Raw genomic sequence first — 27,465 nt, forward strand, 5'->3', positions numbered from 1 at the left:
TGAGTCAAATGTGTTATTTGTTTGTTCCAAATGTGTTGTTCAGTTGAGTTTCACATGTGTCAAATGTGTCACTAATTCTTTCATTCATTTGTTCGTTCCAAACGTGTTGTTTGTTTGTTGAAAGAGATATTTAAAGGGATGGCTCACTTAAAACTAAAAATTATGTCATCATTTACTCACCCTTTACTTGTTTCCAACCCTGTTTTTTCTTCTGTTGAACACAAAAGAAGTAATTTTGAAGAAAGCTGAAAACCTGTTATCATTGACTTCCATAGTATTTGTTTTTCCTACTATTGAAGTCAGTTTCTGGTTTTCAGCTTTCTTCAACATATCTTCTTTTGTGATCAACAGAAAAAAAAAGCCACTTGTAACCACTTGAGAGTGAGTAAATTTCTTTTTTGGGTGAACTATCCCTTTAATTGAATCCTCATTTAAATACCCACCAACCAGTATGAAGTACAAGATTCCAGGTCTATCTGAGGGCGGCTGAATGTTTCTGTCCTGGTCTATGGCTCGGATGGGAGGCGTCACATTCAGAGGGTTCAGCTTGTTCTATAAATATGGAAAAACAGGTATAGATGATCAAACAATGAAGTTGACTAAAAGATTAAAATGTTCAGTCACACTTTATTTTAATGTACAATTTAAGTTATAACCCCACAAGAAAAAAGCATTTTACCTCAGTAAACCAGTAATTGGCTGTTTATTTGTAGTTAATACACTGAAAAAATACATTTTCAAAAATTATTCCTGAAGTTAAGTGGTTGTAAACAATGTATTTGGGCTGAATTTAATCAAAAAAAAAAAAAAAATATATATATATATATATATATATATATATATATATATATATATATATATATATATATATATATATATATATATATATATATATATATATATATATATAAATAAATAAATAAATAAATAAATAAATAAATAAATTGAAAATTACTACATTTAATTTGTTTAAAATTAACCCATATAAATTGTTTGCAACAATTTTGCAGAATTATTTTAGTAGTATTAGTAGGGTTTAGGTATTGGGAAGTTTCACTTCAACTGCCATAAGAGGCATAGATCCATTTAGTCCTTTTTAAAAGATCTGTTTTTACTCACATTTCTTCAGCTTAGTCCCTGATGTATGAGGGTTACCACAGCAGAATGAAATGTTAAGATTAAATCAAATTAAATTTACCATATTATAAAATGATAAGTCCAACATATGTTTTTATTTTTATTTTGAAATTAACATTAATTAAAAACAAAACATATTTTCTTATTGTTAGTCGCATGTGAACAAATAGAAATAAATGAACTTGTGTTGAAAACTGGTATACCACTGCACATTAAAAATATATGCATCAAAAGGATGTTTCACCATGATGGTGCCGAGGTGATAAAAGAAAGAAGAAAATAAAAGAAAAAAAAGTATATATATATATATATATATATATATATATATATATATATATATATATATATATATATATATATATATATATATATATATATATATATATATATATCAGCAAGGAGGTGGCATTTCTGTTGGCATTTCTGTGTGAAGTTTGCACGTTGGGGTGGGTTTTCTCCAGGTGCTCTGGTTTCCCACACAGTCCAACAATATGTGCTGTAGGTGAATTGGGTAAGCTAAATTGTCCGTAGTGTATGTATGTACTATATGTCTTGGTCCTCCAGGTTGGGGGTTGAGCGTTGGGCTAACAACTCACCTCATAAAAACGAAACACCAATTTTGTGCGGCTAAAAATCAACTTTGATATGAATGGCCCTGGAAGTAAGTAAGTATATGAAAGTAAATACATTTCATTCATTTTAATTGTTGTTTTTATTTTCTTTTTAATTATTGCAGTTAACATCCAAGATTCAAGACTGTTTAACTCTAATTTTAATAAATAAAAGAAAGCACTACCTGTATGTCTGTACTTGATATGCAAGTCAATATTTAATTCATGTATTATTAATGTATAGCTTTCATTTTAAAACTAACATTAACCAAAAAATAAATGCTGTATGACTTAATATTAATAAATGAATGGTACAAATACTATAAACATGGTATCATAAATGCTTCCTTATGACTAGGTTCAACAGGTTTAAAAAACTTTCATTTCAAAGTTTTTTCCACAGAATAACTATTTTGAGAACAGAAGAACTATGAAAAAATAAAAATAAATACAATAAATAAATACTACTAATACTACTACTACTACTTATAATAATAATAATAATAATAATAAAATAACTATTATAAAAAAATAATAATTATCAATAGGGCAGCGCGGTGGCAGAGTGGATAGTGCTGTTGCATCACAGCAAGAAGTTCGCTGGTTCGAGCCTCGGCTGGGTCAGTTGGCATTTCTGTGTGGAGTTTGCAAGTTCTCCCCTTGCTGGCGTGGGTTTCCTCTGGGTCCAAAGACATGCGCTATAAGCGACATGACCACTCATTTCAACAGAAAGCGGGCAACTTCCGGCAACCTTTATCTACGCGAGTGACAGCGACCTTGGGCGACCAGGTGGGCATGTTGAGCAACTATACAAAGTAGAGAATCCTTCAGGTCAAAGCAAATGAAGAGCAACTTTCTTGAGCAACAGCCAATAGAAGCACCAGTAGAGCTCACATGATCCTCTCTCAGCTCGCTCAGAGGCCAGTTGTATTTGTGCTGTTTATACCTGTATATGCATTTGCAGCAGGTCACCACACAGAGCAACAGGCGGCTACAAAGTCGCAGTTAGTCTGAATGAGGCATAAAACATAAACTGGATAAGTTGAAGGTTCATTCCGCCGTGGTGACCCCTGATTATTAAATGGACTAAGCTGAAAAGAAAATGAATAAATGAATAATTATCCTTTTTGACACTTAAAAAAAAAAAAAAAACTTATGTTCAATAAAAAGTTTCCATGGATATTAAAAGTTTCCATGGAATAATAGATGCCAATAAAAAAGCTCTATATTTAAGAGCACATGCTTGCTATGCATGTCAGCAGTGGTCTACTTAAAGTCTCTCCCCAAAAGAACAAATGTTGGAAACATTTGAAACAAAGCTGCTGCATAAATAATACATTCAGAGATCTCCATTAAGGCTCGAGTTTTCAAAGAGAGCATCCACAGCAGAAGTGTACGTTTTCCCCTGGGCTAAACGCGACTCTTGGGACACTTGACTGTATTAATGTGCACACTACAGATGAGTGTACATTTCATGCAGACAAACACAGTCTCCAACAGATACGATAATAAGAGGCCTCTCCTTTGGGATGGCTGCTTCATTAAAATGGCAGTGTAAATACAACCGCTCGGTGTTAAGTATGTGAGCGCGCTAAATCAGAATTCTTGCCCACCTGAGACATTTAAAACTACCCATAATCCCCCCTCCAGCAGACATTAGGCCGATTAATCTGAGCCTGGAGACAGGAAAAAAGACTCTCCAACCATATCCCAGCTCTAATTGTGAAATATGTGACCTCATTAATTACCGCTACTCCTGCCAAAGAAATGAGAGGGAAACTATGTTGGGAATGGAACACTGGAATTATGCTTACTCCATTCTGTGCACTACACACTTCATACTGGCCAATGTTGGGTTAAAAATAGCCTCTGAAACACATTATGAAGCATGTAAAGGGGATGTTCGCGAATATAGCATATGAATTTGACGTTTTTTTAATTAAATAATAACTGGATGACATCTTTGAATTAAAAACGTAAGGATATTTCAACTTTCGATTGTTAAGTACCATCACTGCATCACATTATTACACACCATTTCATGCCAGATAACAGTAGTTATTACATGAGCTTATTTTTAAGAGGAGTGTAAGAGAAAGAAAAACAAAAAGAAAGAGAAATGTAAAAGTTAGAAAGAAAGAATGAAAGAATGAAAAAAAGAAATAAAAATAAGGGGGGAAAGTTAAAAAAAGAATAACAGGGAATATAAATAAATAAATAAATTAAGAAAGAAAGAAAGAAAGAAAGAAAGAAAGAAAGAAAGAAAGAAAGAAAGAAAGAAAGAAAGAAAAAAAAGTGAAAGCTGAAAATAAATGAACAAACAAACAAATAAATAAATAAAAACTAGAAACAAAAAAGAAAAAAGAAAGTAAAACAAAAAGCAAAAAATAAAAATGAAAGAAAGAATAAAAAATGAAATAATGAAAAAAATAAATAACAAATAAAGGGAAAAAATGACAAACAGGAAACAAACAAACAAATAAAAGAAAATGAATCAGAAATTAAAATAATAAAAAATAGAGAAAAAAGAAAGAAAAACTAAGAAAATAGAAAAAGAATGTAAAAACTGGAAATAAACAAATAAACAAACAAACAAACAACAAAAAACAAACAAAATCAATAAATAAAAAACAGAAAAACGAAAGAATAAAGAATGAAATAATGAAAAATAAAAATAAAATAAAATAAACAAATAAATGAAAAACAGACATAGAAAAAGTGAAAGCTGCAACCCATCTCTGGGAAACATCCATGCACTCATACACTACAGACAATTTAGCCTACCCAATTCACCTGTACCACATGTTTTTGGACTGTGGGGGAAACTGGAGCACCTGGAGGAAAACCCACGCGAACGCAGGGAGAACATGCAAACTCCACACAGAAATGCCAACTGACCTAGCCCAGGCTCGAACCAGAAACCTTCTTGTTGTGGGGCGACAGCACTACCTACTGCGCCACTGCATCGCCCAAGAAAGAATTAATGCATATCTATTAATTGTAATGTAAAAAACATAAAGAAGAAAATAAAAAACCAACAAACAAGAACGAATGAATGAAATAAAAATAAACAAGCTCAAAATAAAGAATGAAAGAATAAAAAATAATCAAAAAAAGAAAAACTGAAGACAGAAAAAGAATGAACAACAGTAAATAAAAATAAAGAATGAAAAACAAAAGGAAAAACGAAAATAAATAAATGAATAAATAAATAAATAATGAATGAACAACCGGATCAATTAACAAGCGTTCAGACAGAAATGAAAAATATTGATTTTAAATCAGTACAAACACATTTTATCATTCATTACACTGAGAAAGAGACAGAAAGTGCAGACACTAGACAATGATGAACCTTTCTAGTGTCCATCTGTTTTTACACACACTTACAAATGGAGTGCAGAGAAGCAGATGCATTGGACATGAGAGTAGCAGTACATCAACAGAATGAATGGAGGATGTACAGTAATACCCCAACAACTGCATCTAATCTAAACATCACTTCTGAAATGTCTTCCCTCCCACTCTAATCCTAGTAAATTTGAGAGATTATCAGAAAATGGCAGTACAAGACAAAGAGACACTGCCTCTGTAAAAATGCAGAACTGCAGCTTGAAGAGTGCAAAAAGAGAAAGTCAAAAGGCTTGAAATGAAGCAAATGTGCAGCACATTTATTCCGTGCAGAACCTGCAAGCCATTTGGGAGCACAGCGTCTGCACTGGGAAACATTTTTTGCATAAATTACCACACAAGCAAAGATCAGCCATACAGTTGACGTCTAAATTATTCGATTTCCGATTCTTTTTCAAATATTTTCCCAAGTGCTGTTTAACAGACCAAGGAGATTTTCACAGCATTTCCTGTTATATGTTTTTCTTCTTCTGGGAAAAGTCTTAATTATTTTAGTTTGACTGGAATAAAAGCTGTTTTTAATTAAAAAAAAAAATTCAGGGTGAAAATTATTAACCCCCTAAAAGAAACCCTTTACCTTTTTTTTTTAAAAAAAAAAGGATTCAAGCATTCACAATTCCGTTAATTCAGACAATATTGCTAACAAATCTAGTTTGCAGCTCAAACCAGCAAAAACAGATTCTCTTTAATATTGTCGTTCATTTGTCTTAAACAATCATTCATTCATTCATTTTCTTGTCAGCTTAGTCCCTTTACCAATCCGGGGTCGCCACAGCGGAATGAACCGCCAACTTATCCAGCACGTTTTTACGCAGCAAATGCCCTTCCAGCCGCAACCCATCTCTGGGAAACATCAACACACACACACACATACACTGTGGACAATTTAGCCTACCCAATTCACCTGTACCGCATGTCTTTGGACTGTGGGGGAAACCGGAGCACCCGGAGGAAACCCACGCGAATGCAGGGAGAACATGCAAACTCCACATAGAAACGGCAACTGAGCTGAGGTTCGAACCAGCGATCCAACAACCTTCTTGCTGTGAGGCGACAGCACTACCTTCTGCACCACTGCATCGCCTTGTCTTAAACAATTACACCAAAATAAATCAAACTCTGGCCTAACCTAACTCCTATCCTAATAAACCATACGCAAACTCACGAATTTTACTTGGGCTTAGTCTCTATTTCAGAGGTCGCCACAGCGTAATGAACCACCCCCTTTTCCAGCATATGTTTTACACAGTAAATGCCCTTCCATTAAAAAACCAAAAACAAAAAACAGTTCTCCATCAAACAAGGCTCAGGAAATCATTTTAAACTTCAATTTTGACTTCAACTGTGTATGCCGGACACTCTTGATTTCTCTCTCCTCAGAGGTCTGTCCATCATCAGGTCTTGGCTTTGATGGGTGATGAACCTTGAGCTTTTATGCTGTTTTGTCTCTACTCCATGTCCCTGATCTCATTCAATCTGTTCCAGCAAACTTTCATCATCCGCTTCTTTTTCTCTTCTAAATCCAACTTTTCTCACCTTTCCTGTCCCTGCTGTATGAGTCTCATCTTTAGCCAGGCACGGGTCAGAAGAGCAACGTATGTGGTGGAGAATATGAAAGGAGTGACATTTAAGGGTTGACAACAACACAATGACACAGATGCTATAAGCTGCACAGTATAAGATCTAAACAATGTCCAGTGAAGGGGTCAAAGTGTCCTAGGGATGCACCACTATATATATATATATATATATATATATATATATATATATATATATATATATATATATATAAATAAATAAATATATATATATATATATATATATATATATAAATAAATATATATATATATATATATATATATATATATATATATATATATATATATATATATATATATATATATATATACATACATACATACATATATATATATATACATATATATATATATATATATATATATATATATATATACATATATATATATATATATATATATATATATATATATATATATATATATATATATATATATATATATATATATATATACACATATATATATATATATATATATATACACACACACACACATACATACATATATACATATACATACAATGATATATAAGGCAGCTTAAAGACGACTGTCAGGTATGAGTCTTTTCAAACTTCAACAGTGTAAAAATCTTGATGGTTCTGTGGGTCTCGTCTATTCAAGTCAGGTGATAGGCTGGACCATTCAACAATTACATTTTATTTCTCTAAAAGCATCTGAGAGCTTCCTTGCCTATGTTTTGGATCATTGTATGCTGAAATGTCCACTACATCTTCATCATCCTGCCAATGCAGATGTTGGACTGAAGCAGCTAATATTCATTTACACTGATGAAGGACAGAGGGTTGCTGAAGAACTACTGAGAGATTTCAGCTGCTGTCTGGGCTTTCACTGCCTTTCTACACCTTCCTTCTTTCATTTGTTCAATACCTTTTTACTGCGTCATTTCATTTTATTACACATAACTTCATTTAAAATCTACTTAGACTTCTTTGGTTATCAACATCTGGTAAAAATTTCAAGTCAACAGCACCTTTAGAAATACGCATAATTTTTTCAGTGTTTTAAATATTTAATAGATAGAACATTGTGGTGAGCAAAGAGAAGGGAAGGATGAGCAAAGGACCTTGAGCCAGGAATGGAACTTATGTTGCTGTAAGCACCTCAGTGCTATATGTTGACTGCTCTAAATTTATTAAACAAATTTGTTTTCAGTAAAACTTATATAATGGAGAAAAAAAAAAAACTCCCAGCTACTGCCGTTGTTTGGAAATGACCTTATTTTAATATAGTCAGTCGTGAACGAAGGTTGGCCTGTCTAATGCTTGAAACTCCAGGGCTGAAAAGGAGTCCCACTCCGGCCCTGCCCCTGTCTGCTGCAATTTTACTTTCTTTTCGTGCGTGACACCTCTACATCCTCTGATAACATGCCAGATCATTTACCCCGATCTGTTCCGGGACCTCTCAATTCACAAATTAAGCACTGGGTATCAGTTTCAGCCCCCCAAAAATCCATTCATTCATTTATTTTTCTTTGGCTTAATCCCCTATCCATCAAGGGTTGCCACAGCGCAATGAACCAACAACTATTCTGGCATAGGTTTTACACAGCTGATGCCCTTCCAGCTTCTACCCAGTACTGGGAAACATCTACTATATACACTCATTCACACCCCCCCCCCCCCCACACACTTACACACTACAGCCAATTTAGCTTATTCAATTTACCTATAGCACATGTCTTCGGACTGTGGAGGAAACCGGAGTATCAGGAGGAAACCCATGCCAACATGGGGAGTACATGCAACTCTACACAGAAACGCCAATTGGAACAGCCAGGACATTCCACTTTTTAGACTATAAAGACTCAATAACAATGATAGAAAAGACATTTATAATACTATTTATTAATGCAACATACATAAAAATAAAATAAAACACACACACACAGACACACACACATGCACACACACTGTATACACACCTGGGTAAATAAGCAAATCTCTTATTCCTGTAGTCTATTAAAAATATACAGTTTTCAGCAAATTATATATTAACAAAAACTATGAATAATTCAACAACTCCCTTAATGTTTCACAAAATTGCAGTTTTTTTTTTTTTACCATTTCTTCAATCATGAAACACGCAACCACAGTGAGCATAAGAGAGTTCTCTTAAAAACATCCAAAAGGAAAATCCTACAGATCTCCAACTTTTTGAATAGTAGTATACATCAGCCTGTCAGTGAATGGTCCATAGGCTTGCTGTGTGAATCTGAATTATTAATGCGCATACAGTGCATAGTTTCTTTCTTTCTTGATAGTTCACAGTCTCACGCACATCCCCTGATCTCAAGCTCTCAAGTTTTTTTCAGACTGTGCTTTTTCCAGCCTTAGGTGGGTCACAGGTGAAGTGTTTCAGTCAAGTTAAGACATTTTCCCAGCTTTATTTTTACCAAGCCATGCCACACACTGACATATTCATATATATATATATATATATATATATATATATATATATATATATATATATATATATATATATATATTAGAATAAAGTGCAAGTAAATCCATCATAAACCCTAGAATCCAACTTTATCTTTGATATGCAAATGTCGAATGCCTCAATGTGATCAAAACTTGACTACATGAATAAAGCAAGTAAAAAGGCTTTACTGTCAGTGGTCTGGAAAAAGTTTCTACACACCCTGACATGGCTTTTTTCAGTTTTTCTAAATATATTAATGGATGAAGTTTGATGGCATTGAATGGTTGCACTTTATCATAACGTTACGTAGTGTAACTATGCATTTAACTAAAGAGTTTCAGGACCTTTGTCGTTGTGTCTGTGTTTTCTTACTGGGTCTGTGAGCTCAGGAATAGCCACTCGGTACGTGACGGGGTTACAGTCCTGCGTGTTGTTGACCAGCACACACGGTAGGAACATGGGGCCCAGGTCATCTCCATCCAAAACATCCAAAGTCAGAGTAGTGGTAGCTGTGCGCCGCGTTCCTGGATATGGAGCCCGGTCCTGGACAATAAAGAAACAAAAGTTGACATTTTAATATAGATACAAACCTTTAGATACAACCTTCGGATAGAAGATAGAACACATAGAGGGATATGGTAACAATAAAAACAGTGGATGAGAAAAAATAGAAAAGTTATCATATCATATCATGTCATATTAAAAAACAAAATAAAATAAGTCAAAATAAAATAAAATACGTTGTAGAGTAAGAGAGAGGAGAAAAGCCGGAAGCCATGAGCAGATGGGCAATGGCTTAGCTGTGAACCACCAACTGAAGAGTGTTGTGGTAAGGCTTGAAACACTTAAGGTAGGCTGGGAACCACCCGATGACATGTATTTGTAGAGAAAAGCTGTGTTTACATAGTGAAGTAACCAAAAACAGCACCAAAATAGGTGTGTCAATACACATTCAATTACATGAACACATTTGCCAGCTTGTTTTCTTTAATGCTAATAATTTCTTTTCTTTAATTACTAATGCTAAATACAATTATAATAATAATAATAATAATAATAATAATAATAACAATAATAATAATAATAATAAGTTTATTTATTTTAAATTTTTTTTGTTTTATTTTGTTGTATTTTTTATTTTTGGTGCAATTGGTACTGGGTCTTAATATTGTAGTTACAATTTTTGTCTATAAGATCTTGAGTGTCATTGTTTTTTCTGTACCTACATTGAAAAAAAATATAAAATTTTTAAGGTAAGTGGTTGCAAACATTTTATACAAGCTGAATTTAACAAATGTAAATGTAGCAATGCTCAACTGAATTTGTCTATTCTTGTTTGCAACAATTTGCAATAAACCATTTTTTTAGTGTACTGTAAAAAATAGTTCTGAAAGGAAAAGAGAGTAGCGTATAAAACATTTAGAGCATTTAGAACATATTTTGCGCACACACAAAAAAATTTAAATAAAACCTAATAAAACGAACAAAAAATCCATAAGCACGAACATAAACTTTCAACAAATTTTCAGAACTTTTTAAAACTAATTAAGAGAGAAAATCTTAAACACATATGTAAAATATGAGTTCTGATGCTAAAAAACCTCTAAATGCTCTATTAAATGTTCTCCCAAAATTAGCATTTATTTCAGCCTCCACTGTTTATGTTCAGTTATTTCCCTTTAAAGGTAATAAAATAAATAAATAAATAAATAAACAATTCATGGTCATATACACAGTCACATACAAAAAATAAGAATTTTGGAAGAAAGTGGCACGGTGGCTCAGTGGTTAGCACTGTCGCTTCACAGCAAGAAGGTCATTGGTTTGAGTCCCGGCTGGACCAGTTGGCATTTCTGTGTAGAGTTTGCATGTTCTCCATGTGTTTGCGTGGGTTTCCTTCAGGTGCTCCGGTTTCCCCCACAGTCCAAACACATGCGTTATAAGGGAATCGAATAAACTAAATTGGCCGTGATGTAATCCATTGCTAAAAAAAAAAAAAAAAAGTGAAATAATGGCCATTAAAATACAGAAATTTACTGTGAAACAACAGACGATAAATTACAGAAACTTACAGGAAATTGAATTGAGGAAATTTCTTTAACTTTACGTACAATATTTTATGGTAAATTTCTGTAATTTAATCGCGGTTATTTTACAGTAAATTTCTTTAATTTTACGCTTAAAATTTGTAAAATTACAGATATTTCTTACAGTGTGTGTGAATGAGTATGTATGGCTGTTTCCCAGTACTAGGTTGCAGCTGGATGGCCATCTGCTGCATAAAACGTATGCTGGAATAGTTGGCGGTTCATTCCACTGTGGCTATGAAATAGAGACTAAGCCAAAATGAATAGATTTTGGAAAAAAATTTCAGGCAGTTTTTGCATCTGCACTCTTCTACTATTATAATGTACTACACGTAATGATTCTAACTAAATTTCAATAATCATGGTCTGCATTTAATGTTAGTTTTTAAATAATAAAATCTAATGTGATTCTGGGGTTGAGCATTTAATCCTCCAACAAGATTTCAGAGAAAATGAGAAACAAACTCAGTGACAACCCCATCCCCTAATTTTTAACATCCTAAAATGATTTGATTTTCTTCAAGGAGAGCTGTAGACGCCATGATGTAAGGCATTTATTTGAGTCATTTGGCTCTATGAAAACACACTCAGGGCCTTCTGGGGTCTGGACACCTCAACGGGCTGCTGTTCCAGACGGCTTTGGGCTAGTTGTGTATGCAGCTCGTGTGAGGTAGAGGGATGCATTTGGAAGTGAATCAGGATGCCAGTTATTCAGTGACAGATATGGGGAGCTGCCTGGAATTTTAAAGAGCGCATTGTGCAAAACTGGCAACCGAACAGGCTCAACAGCGCTTGACCAAAGTTTCAAGGTTATATTATTTTAATCTACCGGAAAGGTTACAGAGTAAGTACTTATTTAGCAGGCATATTTATTCAGTGTGAACGCGGCTCACTCCTTGAACCTATAACCTTTCCATTACTAGCACAACTTAATGCCTATTTTTAGGGTTGGCTTTACTTTATGGAAATATTATGGGGGAAAAACACAAAGTACATCACATGGGGAATGCTGCTAAATAAAAAGGCTGTAATTTTGATTAAAAAACAAAAATGTTTATAATGATACAACATAAGTGGACAATGGTATTGCTTGAAAGCTGAATTTTGAAAACATAAGATTTATTTATTTAATTTTTTTAATTAAGATTTTAATTGTAATTTCAAATTTAAATAAAAAAATCTCAGATACAAACTAAAAGATGCAAATTTCTCAAGTATAATTTTGAATAATAAAAAGTATAATCATTCTGAATACTAAAATATATTTTGTATAATAAAAGTATGGCATTTAATCTAATAAATCAAGTAAAATAAACTTAGATTTGCAAACTTAAATCAAATTAAAATAATGTAAACTGACAAGTATAATTTTTCTAAACTCACAAGTATATAAAACTTACATTTAATATCACAAAAGCAAAATAAAAGCCTAAAATGCAAGCTCAAAAACTCTTGTAAAAGCAAACTTAAAACAACTCTTCTACATATATTTGCAAGCACAATATCAAGATACTTGTGTAGTTGCAAATTCTCAAAACGCAAAAATAAAATTAAAAATCCTTATCATCTACGTGCAACTTCAACCTCAAATTTCAAAAGCAAATTCAAAAAAGTCCTAAATGCAAACTCAAACATTTGTATAAATAAATTTGCAAGTGTAAATTTGAACTTAACACACAAACTCAAATAAGAAAACTCCTAAAGTCAATCTGCATAAATATAAAACAACTCTCTATGGCAGATACAACCCCCCCCCCCCCCCCTTCCCAAAAAATAAATAAATAAATAAAAAATCTCATATGAAAACTAGCAAGTGCAAATTCAAACACATCGATAAATTCACCAACATAAATAAGCAGCACAATTTATACTTCAAGGCAAACTCAACTCATAAATCCAATCAAACTAAAACTGAAAATCTCTCAAACATTGAACTGACAACTCAAACTTACCTATGCTAACATAAAAAACATAACTCACACTCACATAATTCAAACTCAAAATCACACTATAAATTCTCAAGCAAAAACCAGCCAAGCACAAATTCCAACCCCTAAACACAAATCTAATACACTCCATAACGCTAATATGTAGACTTACAAATGCAATCTTGTACTAAAGCCACAAGTGCTCTTAAACACTTGCAAACTACTATACACAAATAAATAAATAAATAAATAAACAAATAAATAAAATACATAAATTTATAAATAAATAAATAAAAGCATGAATAAATTAATAAAGAAAGAATAAATGAATAAATAAATAAAAGGATGATTGAACAAATAAATAAATAATATTAATAACAATAATCATAATAATAAATAAATCATAATAATAAAATAATAAATCATCATAATAAATAATTAAATAAATGAATACATAATATAATATAATATAATATAATATAATATAATATAATATAATATAATATAATATAATATAATATAATATAATATAATATAATATAATATAATATAATATCTAAATAAAACTAAAAAAAATGACAAAATCATTATAAAATAGAGTAAAAAATAGATGAATAAATAAATAGACAAATAATAATATTCAAATAAATAAAAAGGAATGAATTAATAATACGATGAACATAACTAAATAAATAAAAATCAAAAATGAATAAAGGGATAAAAAATGAACGAACAAACAAATAAACAAACAAACAAACAAACAAATAAATAAATAAATAATATCTAAATAAAAATAAACAAATGAAGGAATAAATGCATTAAGAAAGAAAGAAATGAATGAATAATAATAAATAAACAAATATAAATAAATAAATAAATAAATAAATAAATAAATAAATAAATAAATAAATAAAAGCAAGGGCACATCAAACTAAAAGCCACACACTCTGTGATTTAAAATGTTTAAACTTTATGCCTTGGCCAGACAGCCTTTCCATAAGAGCATTATTGTTAACAATTTTAGAGTGACTATCTGTGGTAATCAAAAGCCTGTCAAAACAGCTTAAGCTGAAACAGTCCTCTTAAACGTATTACGAGAACAAGAACACTGAGAGAACATCCAATGACAGTGAAGGATATTTATGTGTTAATAATCTTACATTGGCCTGGACTATAATTAGATATCGAGTTCTCTCCTCGTAGTTCAGCCGCTCTGCCAAAACAATGTTACCAGACAGCGTCCCAGCAATCCGCACCGTCCTGTTTGACATCTGAGAGGGACACAGAAGAAGACAGATTTTAAATAAAACATCAGTCTGCATGTTCAATTTTGCTGAATAAAGTCTACTGTTTCTCATATATTGATTTGTTCATTTAAGTGCCGTCCCACAGAGGAAACTGGTGGCAATTGTGACATTAGTTTTATATAGTATGTCACAACTCACACTAGTGAAGAACTACACTACTCACATTTTTATATCTATCACAAATACACTTACCGGCCACTTTATTAGGTACACCTGTCCAACTGCTCATTAATGCAAATTTTTCAATCAGCCAATCACTTGGTGCATTTAGACATGTAGACATGATCAAGCCGATCTGCTGCAATTCAAACCGAGCATCAGAATGGGGAAGAAAAGTGATTTAAGCGACTCTGAATGTGCCATGGTTGTGGCTGGTCTGAGAGTTTTAGAAACTGCTGATTTACTGGGATTTTCATGCACAACCATCCCTAGGGCTCACAGAAAATGGTCCGTAAAAGAGAAAATATCAGTTCTGTGGGCACAAATGCCTTGTTGATGCCAGAGGTCAGAGAAGAAGGGCCAGACTGGTTCCAGCTGATAGAAAGGCAACAGTTACTCAAATAACCACTTGTTATGGTATGCAGAAGAGCATCTCTGAATTCACAACACTTAAAACTTGAAGGAGATGGGCTACAGCAGCAGAAGACCACAACAAAGCTCAACAAAATTGGACAATTGAAGAATGAAAAAATGTTGCCTGGTCTGATTGAGTCTCGATTTCTGCTGCGACATTGGGATGGTAGGCGCAAAATTTGGCATCAACAACATGAAAGCATGGATCCATCCTGCCTTGTATCAATGGTTCAGGCTGGTGCTGGTGGTGTAATGGTGTGAGAGATATTTTCACTTTGGGCCCATTAGTACCAATTGAACAACGTGTCAATGCCACAGCTTACCTGACTATTGTTGCTGACCATGTCCATCCCTTTATGGCCACCCAGTACCCATTTTCTGATGTCTAATTCCAGCAGAATAATGCGCTATGTCATAAAGCACGAATCATCTCAATTGAACAAGACAATGAGTTCACTGTACTTAAATGGCCTCCACAGTCACCAGAGCTCATTCCAATAGAGCATCTTTGGGATGTGGTGGAACGGGAGATTTGCATCATGAACATTTAGCCAACAAATCTGTAGCAACTGCGTGATGCCATCATGTCAATATGGACCAAAATCTCTGAGCAATATTTCTAGTACCTTGTTGAATCTAGGCCACAAAGCATTAAGGCAGTTCTGAAGGCAAAAAGGGGTCCAACCCAGTACTAGTAAGGTGTACATAATAAAGTGGCCAGTGAATGTATATGTACAGTAATTAATAACACAATTGATATATTTTTACTAATCAAGGCAAGGTTACAAAACTAAAATAAATGCAGGAAGTCAAAGTTTTACAACTGCACTATTAAAAGCAATTACAAATATAAAAAAATGTTGAAAAAAAGTTGAAGTCAAAACTATTCGCCTTCCTGCTCTTTTTCAAATTTTTCCTAATTGATGTTTAACAAAGCAAGGATTTTATTTTATTTTTTACAGTATTTCCTATAATACAACACCACAAACAGAAGGCACCTGGAAAACGCTGCTAAATCATTAATCACAATGAAGAAGTTTAGTGTAACTGCAGAAGCTCAGCCTGATCAAATGAAGTACCGGGTCATTTGGGTTATACTGAATGGCGTATTCAATCTGTCCGTTTGGTCCGTCGTCAATGTCCGTGGCTCCATTGTTTCCTGAGAAGCCGGTAAAGATAGTGGTGCCAACAGGAGTGAGCTGCAAAAAACAAAAATGATAAATAAAAAAAAACACATGAAACATACATCAGACCCTGGCGATACGCGAGTGTAACAATACAGCGACTCTGACAGTCCTCAGATGTGACCCAGCAGATGGTGTGTGTGTGTGTTTGTGTGTGTTTGTGTGTGTTTGTGCGCGTGTGTGTGTGTGTGTTTCTGTTGTATCAATCGAAGACACAGGGACAGAAGAGGTAGAAAAAAAATACAGAGAAAAGGCGAAACAAAGAGAAGACAACAAAAAAGCGGGAGTCAAAACGGAAAATGAGAGACAGGGAGAAAAACAATCATGTCTGAACATAAATACACTCACTACTGATATTAAAATAACAGGCGGGTCATTCTACAACTGCGGTGGCATTTGCATTTGATGTTTTTTTTTTCTCTGTTGATGTTCTTTACGAATTATTATTTCGCAGAACGCCTCATTACGTGTTAGGATTAAAAAAAGGCATATTCAGTGAAGTGGTGTTACATATAATTGAAGGTAATAGAAAGCAATAACACCCATGACAGGAAATAAATTAATAAATTGTTTGTCTTGATGTTTCAAACACAAAAATTAAGATAACACTTTAAATTTAAATGGGTGTTCATACGACTGTCATGGGTCACACTTTACAATAAGGTTCATTAGTTAGTGTTAATTAATGCATTTACTAACATGAACAAACAATGAACAAATACATCTACTACTGTATTTGTTCATGTTAGTTAACGTTAGTGAATGAAAATACAGTTGTTCATTGTTAGTGTCACGGTTGCAGGTTTGTGCGCTCTTCCGGAGTGTCTGTTTGATCATGTTGGTTTGTTTTTGTTCTCCACGTGTATCTGTTTTGATCACGTGTGATGACGGCACTCTGCTGGCTTGATGAACCCGCCAGCTGAGGCTCATATTCGGGCCTATATATGGGCCACGTTTTCTGTGTGTCTTTGTCAGTTCGTTACGTGTGCTTATTGTGTGCTATTCTGTCTGTGCTTAGGATCTGAGGACTGTTTTCTGGTACCTGATTCCTGCCCGATCTCTCCTAGCACTAGCACTACTTTCATTCCTTGCTTTTTGTTTGACGGTGTCAATAAATATTATTTTTGTTAACTCGCACTTGGATTCACCTGAACATTATTTTATACGTGACAGTTAGTTCATGTTAACTCACGGTGCATTAACTAATATCAACAAGCATGGACTTGGAAGTTAATAATACATTAGTAAATGTTCAATTATGATTAATAAATGCTGTACATGTGTTGTTCATGATTAGTTCATGTTAGTAAATGCATTAACTAATGAACCTTATTGTAAAGTGTTACCCTGTCATGAAATCTTTAGAATCACGACATGACAAATGCAAAGGATGTAATTGAGATTTTAGGCATGCTTATGTGTCATAAAATCTCATTTGCTCAGTTATGACATGTTAGATGTGTAAGCTGAGAAAATATATACTTTTCCTTCAATGCTAATGAAGGACTACTGAGACATTCCAAGCATGGGATGGGTCCTCTTGGTGAGGCAGAGTTCCTCACAGCTCCGATACACATCTCTGCAATTTGCTTGCAGTAACCATGTGCTCTTCACCATACACAATTCATCTGCTTGTGTTCTTCCTTCAGAAAACTTTGTCATGTTTGGTGTCATTTGACAGTTTATGACTTCAGTGTTGTAGTGATGAAATCAACAGAGACATCGATTAATTGTATTTCAATCTACAATATATTTACTATTGTTGGGTCATGGCCTGAGGAGAGTATGTTAATGTACTTTTCCCCCACTTCATCTCTTCAACTTTGCTCTCATGTTCAGCTGGTTTTGGGGGTTGGTTTTTCACTCATGTTTGACAATGCTTTGCTCAGGGTATAATAGGGAAAGGTAACTGTTGATCTGGGAGAATGGCTTTTACTCTGTTTCTCCCGCACACCAGTGCGTAGCCTCATATGCTAACAAAGGCAGTTTCACTGTCTTTGTTGCTCAGCAGTGCATATGTTACACTGTAAGAAAAAAAATCGTAAAAAAAAAAGATGACAGATGACTGGCAGCTACGGCTGCCAAACAAAAACCATAAAATTACGGTAAAATGTCTTTGTTGAAAAAAAGTGCAAAAAATAATAAATCTACCGATATTTTCATTAAAATGTTTACAGAAAAACACTGTTATTTTACAGACTTTTCCTAGATTATTATGATCAAACATCATCAATAAAGTGACTGCACTAAAAGTTCAAGAGAAAACAATGTTATTTAAAAGAATTTTCCCTAAATCATTACGATTAAACACCTTTAATAACATGCCAAGACATGCTCATGATTGTAATTTAACAGTTTTATTTTAGATCAAAAATATTTGGAAAAAACAACAAACGAGATACAACTGATTAAAATTCTCACAATAGTGCTTATGTAAAACATGTAGAGGTTTAAATAATATGGAATGATTCAGTTACAGATCTTAAATGAAATGGAACTTTAACATGAAGGGGACGCTGACAAATGAGTGCAGATCCAAAGGCACGCAACAGTCAACACAGGGGCAAACAGATGTAACATTTTGCAGGGAATCCAGAGTCATGGTCAAATAACAGGCAAATGGTCAGTCCCGGCAGCAAACAACGTAAACAATTAACAAACAAAACAAGGCAAAAGAAGAGAACCGCGTCATAATGTTCACAGTAGCAGTATAACAAGACTAGGCAATTGGTGCGTGCGTCTGTGCTGCTTTTAAAGTGCATGTAATCAGTTCATAACGATCCTCCGACTGTGTGTGTGCAATTAGCGGAATCTGAAACAGGTGTATGTGAGCACTCTTGGTGTGTTACTTTATTAAATGGATTTGATAGTAATAATCTAGGAAAAGTCTGTAAAATAACAGTGTTTCTCTGTAAACATTTTAATGAAAATATCTGTAGATATATTATTTTTTGCACTTTTTTTCAACAAAGAAATTTTACCTTAATTTTATGGTTTTTGTTTGGCAGCCATAGCTTACAGATGTTTCAAAAGACAATAAAGGGTAACACTTTACTTAAGGGGTGTTCATAAGAGTATCATGAAACCTTTAGAAACATGACATGACCCTCAATGAATGTGATTGAGATTTTAGCCATGGCTCTAAGTCGTTTTTATTCGCTCAGTTATGATATTATAGATGCTTCACAACTTGCCATCACAACCAGATTTTGTCTTTACAAATCTTTCCTTTTTGTCAGTACAACTTGACATTACCAAGACAGCAAAACATCTGTGAAAAATATTAATGGCACAATTATGAAGGCCTAATGACAGTCATTTTTATGATATATTTATGACAAGCTAAGATAATGAATAGTTGTGATGTATTTGCTTATGTAAAGTTGTCATAACAAACAACGTCATTGTTCCTTTTAAAATTACATAACTGAGCAAATGTCACTTAATAACAGTTGTTATAAGCATGAATAGGCAATGCAGTGCCGCAGTAGGTAGTGCTGTCGCATCACAGCAAGAAGGTCGCTTGGTCACTGAACGTCGGGTCAGTTGGCGTTTCTGTGTGGAGTTTGCAGGTTCTCCCTGGGTTCACGTGGGTTTCCTCCGGGTGCTCCGGTTTCCCCCACAGTCCAAAAACATGCGGTACAGGTGAATTGGGTAGGCTAAATTGTCCTAAGTGTATGTGTGTGTGTGTGTGTGGATGTTTCCCAGAGATAAGTTGTGGCTGGAAGGGCATTCGCCGCGGAAAAACTTGCTAGATAAATTGGCGGTTCATTCCGCTGTGGCGACCCCAGATTACAGGGACTAAGTCGACAAGAAATCCAATGATTGAATAAGCATGAATAAAATCTCAGTTACATTCAAGACATATAATGTCATGATTATGAAGATTTTATGTCAATCTTATGAACACCTCTTCAGGTAAAGTGTAACAAAAATAAATGCTAGCATTAATTGCATGTCATTTATTAGCTATATATTAAATTCCTCGCTCTAGATGCTTATTCTAGAATTGATTCACTTGTTACATTTAATCTAATAAGTGATCTAAAAACACTAGATTTTAATACTGAATTCAGTGCATCAGATGCATTTTGCTACCTAGCAAACAAACACACTAACATTCTGTTCAAAATAAAAATACAAAAAGTGTTATATTTCTTGCTACTACAGCTTTTTTAAACACTTGTTTTTCTGTAATACTGTATTGAATTATTTTTTCAGTTGCGACCAAAATTGTGCAGTGCCCGTGTAATTAGATGGTGTAAATTCACAGTACTCTGAGCACTTTCCTCTTCTTCCCACACCAGAGATGAAGTCAAAAACATTTTCTGGAAAACAACCTGCCGATCCGGTGCTAATCAGAGGTCGTTGTGAGCATCCCTGAGGTCTGAAATTCACACATGAAACCGCTCTCTCGTTTCTCTCTCTCTCCCACACACATGCTGTATCAGCCTGCACTGCCTCTGGGCTCCAAATCACCCAGAAAACCCATGAAGCAAGACATGGCCCTTCTGGATCAAAAGCAGCGCTCGTGATCACATCCACCTCCAAATACACACAGCACATCGCCTGGTATTAAAAAAAAAACAAAAAAACAAAAAAATAAAATCAAGTCACTTTTATTTAATGCTTTAAACCATGAAAATGGTCTCAAGGCAGCTTTATAAAGAAAACAGGCAATAATCAAAAACTCTAGTATATGAAGTTAAGTTCATTCGGCACATTCAGTTTCACATAAGGTTGCTTTTGTTCTAGATTGTTAAATTATGAATCAGTTTAATATAAGTGTCATTGTTGAAAATTAATATGTACTATAGATCTACCGACCCCAATTAACCAAATCACAGTTGACATTAAGTTAGTTTTTGAAAATGTAGTCCCGCGGACGTTTTTGGAGACATCGAATTTTGCAACCGGAGGTACCTATGGCTGCATTTCATTTTTTAAGAGAACGCTACGGGGTGGTATGACATCATTCCTTTTCGCATTTACCGGCTGACCGCTTACCTCTGTGTGGAGGACTTTCCCGCCGTAACCAGTTTATCCAGTTAGCTCGACGACCGGGTTCGAGTCCAGGGAAGAGCGGTTCCAGAAATCAGGTAAGACAAAAACAGAATCCAATAAATAAAGTGAACGAGTTCATAACAGGCTGAGAATGTGGTAAAATCCGAAAACATGGTAAAAAATCAGACGAGGGCTTTTCTTTTTCTGGACGGCTTTTGTAAATGGTTGGTTGGGTTTGGGGAAGTAAGCAGGCAGGCAAGTCAATTGGTAGAATTGGTTGGGTTCAGGGAAGGAGGAGGGTAGGTCAGCCGATTGGCCGTTCGCCCAGTCAATCATTCAGCCAGTTGGACAGATGGTCCCTCTGGTGGGTTTATGCGAGAACAGCACAGGCGCGAATGGTACTCGCGAGAGACATTTGAGATGCGAAAAAGTATACACAGTGGCCTCTCACGGATTCACGAAAACAAAAACTGCAAAAATACGTAGCTCCCGGGATGTATTTTGCGGGTTCCAGAAACGTCCACGGGCCAACGTTTTCAGAATGAGCCTGGGTTGGTTAGTTTAGTATGTTTACATGGATTATATGCGATTATAATGAGATTTTGACTATATCGTAATTACATTTAAAGAGTTCAGATGCAAAAGGCACTAAATGCCACTTCTGCCAAAAATTAGATATCAACAAGTATATATATATATATATATATATATATATATATATATATATATATATATATATATATATATATATATATATATATATATATATATATAAATTTTTGTATAAATATATATAGATATCGCAGAGCCCTTCTTGACCCTATGCACAACACCTTAACTTTCGGATTTTGACTGTAATGCAATTCTGTGAACCATTTGCAAAGCTGCTTTGAAAAATAATTATTGTGAAAACTATATCCTGTTGTTAAGTGTGACGTCATGCAAAGCGGCTTCTAGGTCCAATCACTCTATCTGTATGTGGGAGACTCAACAAATGGTAATAATAAATGTTTACAAAGTGATGCAATACTTTCGAAAATCACGATCACGATCGCTATATATATATATATATATATATAGAGAGAGAGAGAGAGAGAGAGAGAGAGAGAGAGAGAGAGAGAGAGAGAGAGAAAGAGAGAGAGAGAGAGAGGAGAGAGGAGGAGAGGAGAGAGAGAGAGAGAGAGAGAGAGAGAGAGAGAGAGGAGAGAGGAGAGAGAGAGAGCGAGAGAGAGAGAGAATTTTTTTACAAATTAAGTAAAGCGTTGCCAAAATAAACGCTAGAATTAATTTAATTAATTAATTTTATTTATTTTTTTTTATCACAGACGTGTATTGACTGTTGGGTACACCATTATTTTATATAAAATTCACTTTAATGTTTGATATGACTAAAAAGTGGTCATAAATAAATATTTTCTCAATTTGAATGAAGATCAACGTGGCCCTGGAAACATAGTTCATACACCACGAATTAACAAGCAGATGCAAATAAACTTGAATTAAATTATGACAAGAACAAGTCAATTAAATAATATATACCTCAAACGTATTATTACTCATTATATTAGGTGTGTTCTCATCTTGTGCAGCAGAAATAAGTGTTACAGTCCAAATACAGCACAATACCATCAGTCTATACCAAATTAAATACTCAAAATTAGATTTGCTAAATATTACATTTTGGCAGCACTACCACCAAAAAAAGAGCGCTACTGTAAACATGCTTTACCTGCATTAACAGAGTTGCATGTAAATCTGGTCAGTGTGTTGTTTCAGTAAACTAATTTTAGTGAGTTATCAGCATATTAGCATGATGGAACCAACTGACAGAAATGCAGGAAAAAAAAAAAAAAAAAAAAACTTAGGAGAAACCAGGCCTGTGCTTTATAAATCCATTTTTGCATGTGCAGCAGGAGAAAAGCAGAGAGAAAAATGATGACGGCATATTTGACTTCAAGGAGAGGAGAGAGACTGACAAGCACAAAGACGGCAGGTTTTTACACACCCTCAACACGTACGCGCTTGTGGAAGATATTCAAACATATTCCAAATAAATGAAAGCCATTACGGTTAAAAATAGCCCTCATATCTGTACTTGTGGAGAGGAGGGTCAAGCATGTGTCTGTGTGCGTGCATAATTTTAAGCATAATTCTAAGCTGATGCCAAAAGGGGCTATTTTAGATCTGAATAAGCGATGAAGTTCGCCAACAGACTATACAATGACTTTATATGTCAGCTTTACATTCTCAGCATAGTTTTCTTGCCTGTGTTGTTGCTGAATAATAATGAAAGCACACCAAGTCTTTATTTCATTGAGAACACTAAAGTAACATTTTGAAATGTTTTTTTTTTATACATAGTATATATAAAATTTATAATAACAATTTTCAGGGATGACTGAGTATTATTGTTCTTTTTAATGTTGAGAAATTAATTTCTAAAACCAAAATAAAAGAACATCTTTTAAATGAAATTTACTCGAGATGAAAACTTGAATAATGTGTAACGATACATTACTTTTACCAAAGTCCCTTTAAGGCAAGACATATCACTCGGCAGCCATCTTTGAAAGGCCTCTTGAGTAGTATGGTCAGGGATTCTGTCTGAATAGGAAAACTTTAAATACTCCAAAACTGCTTGTCAAGATTAATATTACATTACATATTTGGAAACACCAATACATTTTTTTGTTAGAAAGTTTATAAAAACGGTGACGCAGAGGCGCAGTAGGTAGTGCTGTCGCCTCACAGCAATAAGGTCGCTGGTTCAAGTCTCGGCTGGGTCAGTTGGTGTTTCTTTGTGGAGTTTGCATGTTCTCCCTGCGTTCGTGTGGGTTTCCACCGGTTGCTCCAGTTTCCCCCACAGTCCAAAGACATTCGGTACAGGTGAATTGGGTAGGCTAAATTGTGTCTAGTGTATGTGTGTGTATGAGTGTGTAGGGATGTTTCCCAGAGATGGGTTGCAGCTGGAAGTGCATCCGCTGCGTAAAACATATGCTGAATAAGTTGGCGGTTCATTCCACTGTGGCGACCCCAGATTAATAAAGGGACTAAGCCAAAGAGAAAATGAATGGATGAATGAATGAAGGTTATAAAAACTTGAGGGGTAACTTTGTTTAAACCAAAAATAGAGGTCATGGCAAAAGATGAGACCCATGTGGTTTTAGCAAACAATTAATGAACATGTTTTTTCACCATTCATAGATTTACACTGATGTATATATTACAAATTTGAAATTAAAACAATATAATAGTTAAAAAAACTTAAAGGAATAACACAATTATTTCTTTGATAACTGGAAAACAATAATTGAATGGAGTGGTTTACAATATACGGATGACCTGTTTTTCTAGGCTTTATTGATGATAATGGTCAAGAATGTTGGACCATCATTGCCTTGGCATATAAGCAGAGGACACAAACTAGCCAGAAAATCATGTGTGAATTCTGCAGTAGACTAAACCAAAAAAAAAAAGGTCAGCTTTTTTTAGCTAGTGTACTGTTTTTTTTTTTTTTTTTTTTTTTTGGCTTTTATTCTTGCTATAATAAAAAAATATGTTGGTAGAGCAACCCATGTTCTGTTGTCATTGATATTTAACTTTAATAGGCAGAACTGTCCAAGATATGACAAGTGATGCATCAGAGTTTGATTTAAAGAAACCTTGAATGGTTATAAAATCTTTATAATCATTAAAACAAATAATAAAAAGAATACAAAAAAATTAGTTTAAAAATCATGAATGATATTAATGATATGACGTAGTTACGGAAACTTCCTACTTCAACGTTTATCTGTCCGACTTTACGGTGGGTTTCTTTTGGCTGCCCCTGTTGTTTTAAACAATATCTTAACGGCGAATACATCACCTTCAAAAGCCTCGTCCATTTTGTAAGATGCATGCACAGTCAGTGCAGGTCTGCGACATGGTGCCAGGCAAAAATATAAATTAGCCTTAACATACAAACCAATCTCATGTTGCACAGTCTTATTATGTGCCAAAATTATAGATTTTTATTTAATCCAAAAAAATCATTGGGATATTAGGTAAAGGTCATGTTACATGAAGACATTTTATAGATGTCTTACCATTGATATTTCAAACTTCTGAATTTTATTAGTAATCTGCTTTGCTCAGGACTTCATTTAGACAGCTTTAAAGGTGATTTTCTCAATAGTTTGATGTTTTTGCACCCTCAAATGTAAAAAGTTGTATCTCGGCCAAATATTGTCCTATCCTAACAAACCATACACCAATGAACAGCATATCAAATCCACTTTCTAAAATCAAAATGCCAAATGCTTTAACCTTATTTGTGGTCCAGGGTCACATATCATCATCTTAATTCCAGGGTGGAATTCAGATCTTTAAAGCCTCATTCACACAACAAGCGACTCGCAGCAAAGCAACAAGCGACCGTCCATATGAACGGAGAGCGAGTGACTTCCGGCAACCTCCGTCTACGTGAGCGACAGCGATCGTTGGCTACCAGGTGGGCGTGTTAAACGATGTGACAAAATTGAGAATCCTTTAACTTTATGCAAATGAAGAGCGACTTTCTCGACTGACAGCCAATATGAGCACCAGTAGAGCTCATGTGATTCTCTCAGCTCGCTTAGAGGCCATTTGCATTCGTGCTCACAGACCTGCGTTTGCAGCAGGTTGCCACCCAGAGTGACAGGCAGCTACAAAGTGGCTGCTAGTCTGAATAAGGCATAAGGTCTCAAAACTCAGGGCTTCAGGTACACTCAAAAAAATCAACTAGGCATGTATTGGATATACAAAATAAAAATTTGTCAGATTGAAAAGAACAAATCAAGTTTACGTATGTTAAATGATTAATTCATGTTATTTGAAACTGAATCAAGAAATAATCAAATGAATTTGATTAGAACATGTTGATTCAATGAGACTGAGACGCTTCAAATCGACAACTCTCACTCTGGAGAGTCACTTCGCACATATCAGTAGGTGGCGGTAGTGCGTTTGGATGTCACCATACGAAAACAACAAGAAGAAGTATTACCGCGTGTTTTCGGCACAGTTTGGGAATTGGTTTTCCCAAGAGCTTGAATGTTATGCATGTTATGTGGTTGGCTAAATGTTTCTTATACATTTTATATTACATATTACAATTTTGGATATTATATAACATTTTGTATCAGAATATTAAAGAAGAAATTTGTTTAAATGTGATTGGTGCCTGCTAAAGGCTATAATAAAAGAAATATATATATATATATAACATGTTTTCTGTCCTTTTTGTGTTGAATTACTTAATTTTAAATCTTGCTTCATAGTATTGTAATTTTAAAAAATGTAATTTAAACAACACGTTCGCCTCACAGCAAAAAGGTTGCTGGTTCGAACCTCGGTTCAGTTGGTGTTTCTGTGTGGAGTTTGTATGTTCTCCATGCCTTCGCGTGGTTTTCTTCCGGGTGCTCCGGTTTCCCCCACAGTCCAAAGACATGTGGTACAGGTGAATTAGGTAGGCTAAATTGTCCTTAGTGTATGATTGTGTGTGTGTGAATGTTTCCCAGATGGGTTGTGGCTGGAAGGGCATCCACTGCGTAAAAAAACTTGCTGGATAAGTTGGCGGTTCATTCCGCTGTGGCGACCCCGGATTAATAAAGGGACTAAGCCGACAAGAAAATGAATGAATTAATTTAAACGACAATATTGAACAAGATATTTACTAGCTGATTTAACAAGACATAATTTTGTTAAAGTAAAGCTTTAGTGTTACATTGAGTAAATTAGAATCATTTTAATTAGAATAACACAATACAAACATTTTGAGTCAATTAGTTGCAAAGAAGTTAGACTGACATATTGAAACCATGTTTTATCTACAAATGTGCTTTGTGTTCATACAACATGTTCAAAGCAGTTCAGGTTTACTTGATTGGATTAGATGCATAAAGGGTGCCACGATTAAATCATGTTCATTCAACAATTTTTTTTTTGAGTGTAGTTCCCAGAATAGCGAAGTCTACTAAAGGAGGTCGAGCATTCTTATTTATGGTTCCTAAACTCTGGAATAGCCTTCCTGATAATGTCTAAGGCTCAGACACACTCTCAGTTCAAAACTCGATTAAAGACCTATCTTTTTTAGTAAAGCATAAACATAATGCATCGCCTAATGGTATGATGCATGAGTGGAGCTTCACAAATCAC

At 34.4% G+C, this 27,465-nt stretch overlaps 1 protein-coding gene across 30 annotated transcripts in view; it reads right to left on the minus strand.

The window, feature by feature from the left end:
- pcdh15a (protocadherin-related 15a) overlaps window positions 1-27,465 on the minus strand; it is a 759,862-nt gene that overhangs the window by 228,264 nt on the left and 504,133 nt on the right. For all 30 annotated transcript variants that reach the window (XR_012388492.1, XR_012388488.1, XR_012388474.1 and 27 more), the window contains 4 exon segments: window positions 16,180-16,299; window positions 14,381-14,491; window positions 9,578-9,748; window positions 444-552 (listed from right to left, as the gene is read on the minus strand). Coding sequence is in view for 3 of the 30 variants with exons in the window: in XM_017358710.4 (XP_017214199.1) it covers window positions 444-552; window positions 9,578-9,748; window positions 14,381-14,491; window positions 16,180-16,299 (511 nt within the window). In the remaining 27 variants the exon portion in view is untranslated.

The sequence above is a fragment of the Danio rerio genome, chromosome 13, assembly GCF_049306965.1.
Source record: "Danio rerio strain Tuebingen ecotype United States chromosome 13, GRCz12tu, whole genome shotgun sequence".
NCBI classification, from domain to species: Eukaryota; Metazoa; Chordata; class Actinopteri; order Cypriniformes; family Danionidae; genus Danio; species Danio rerio.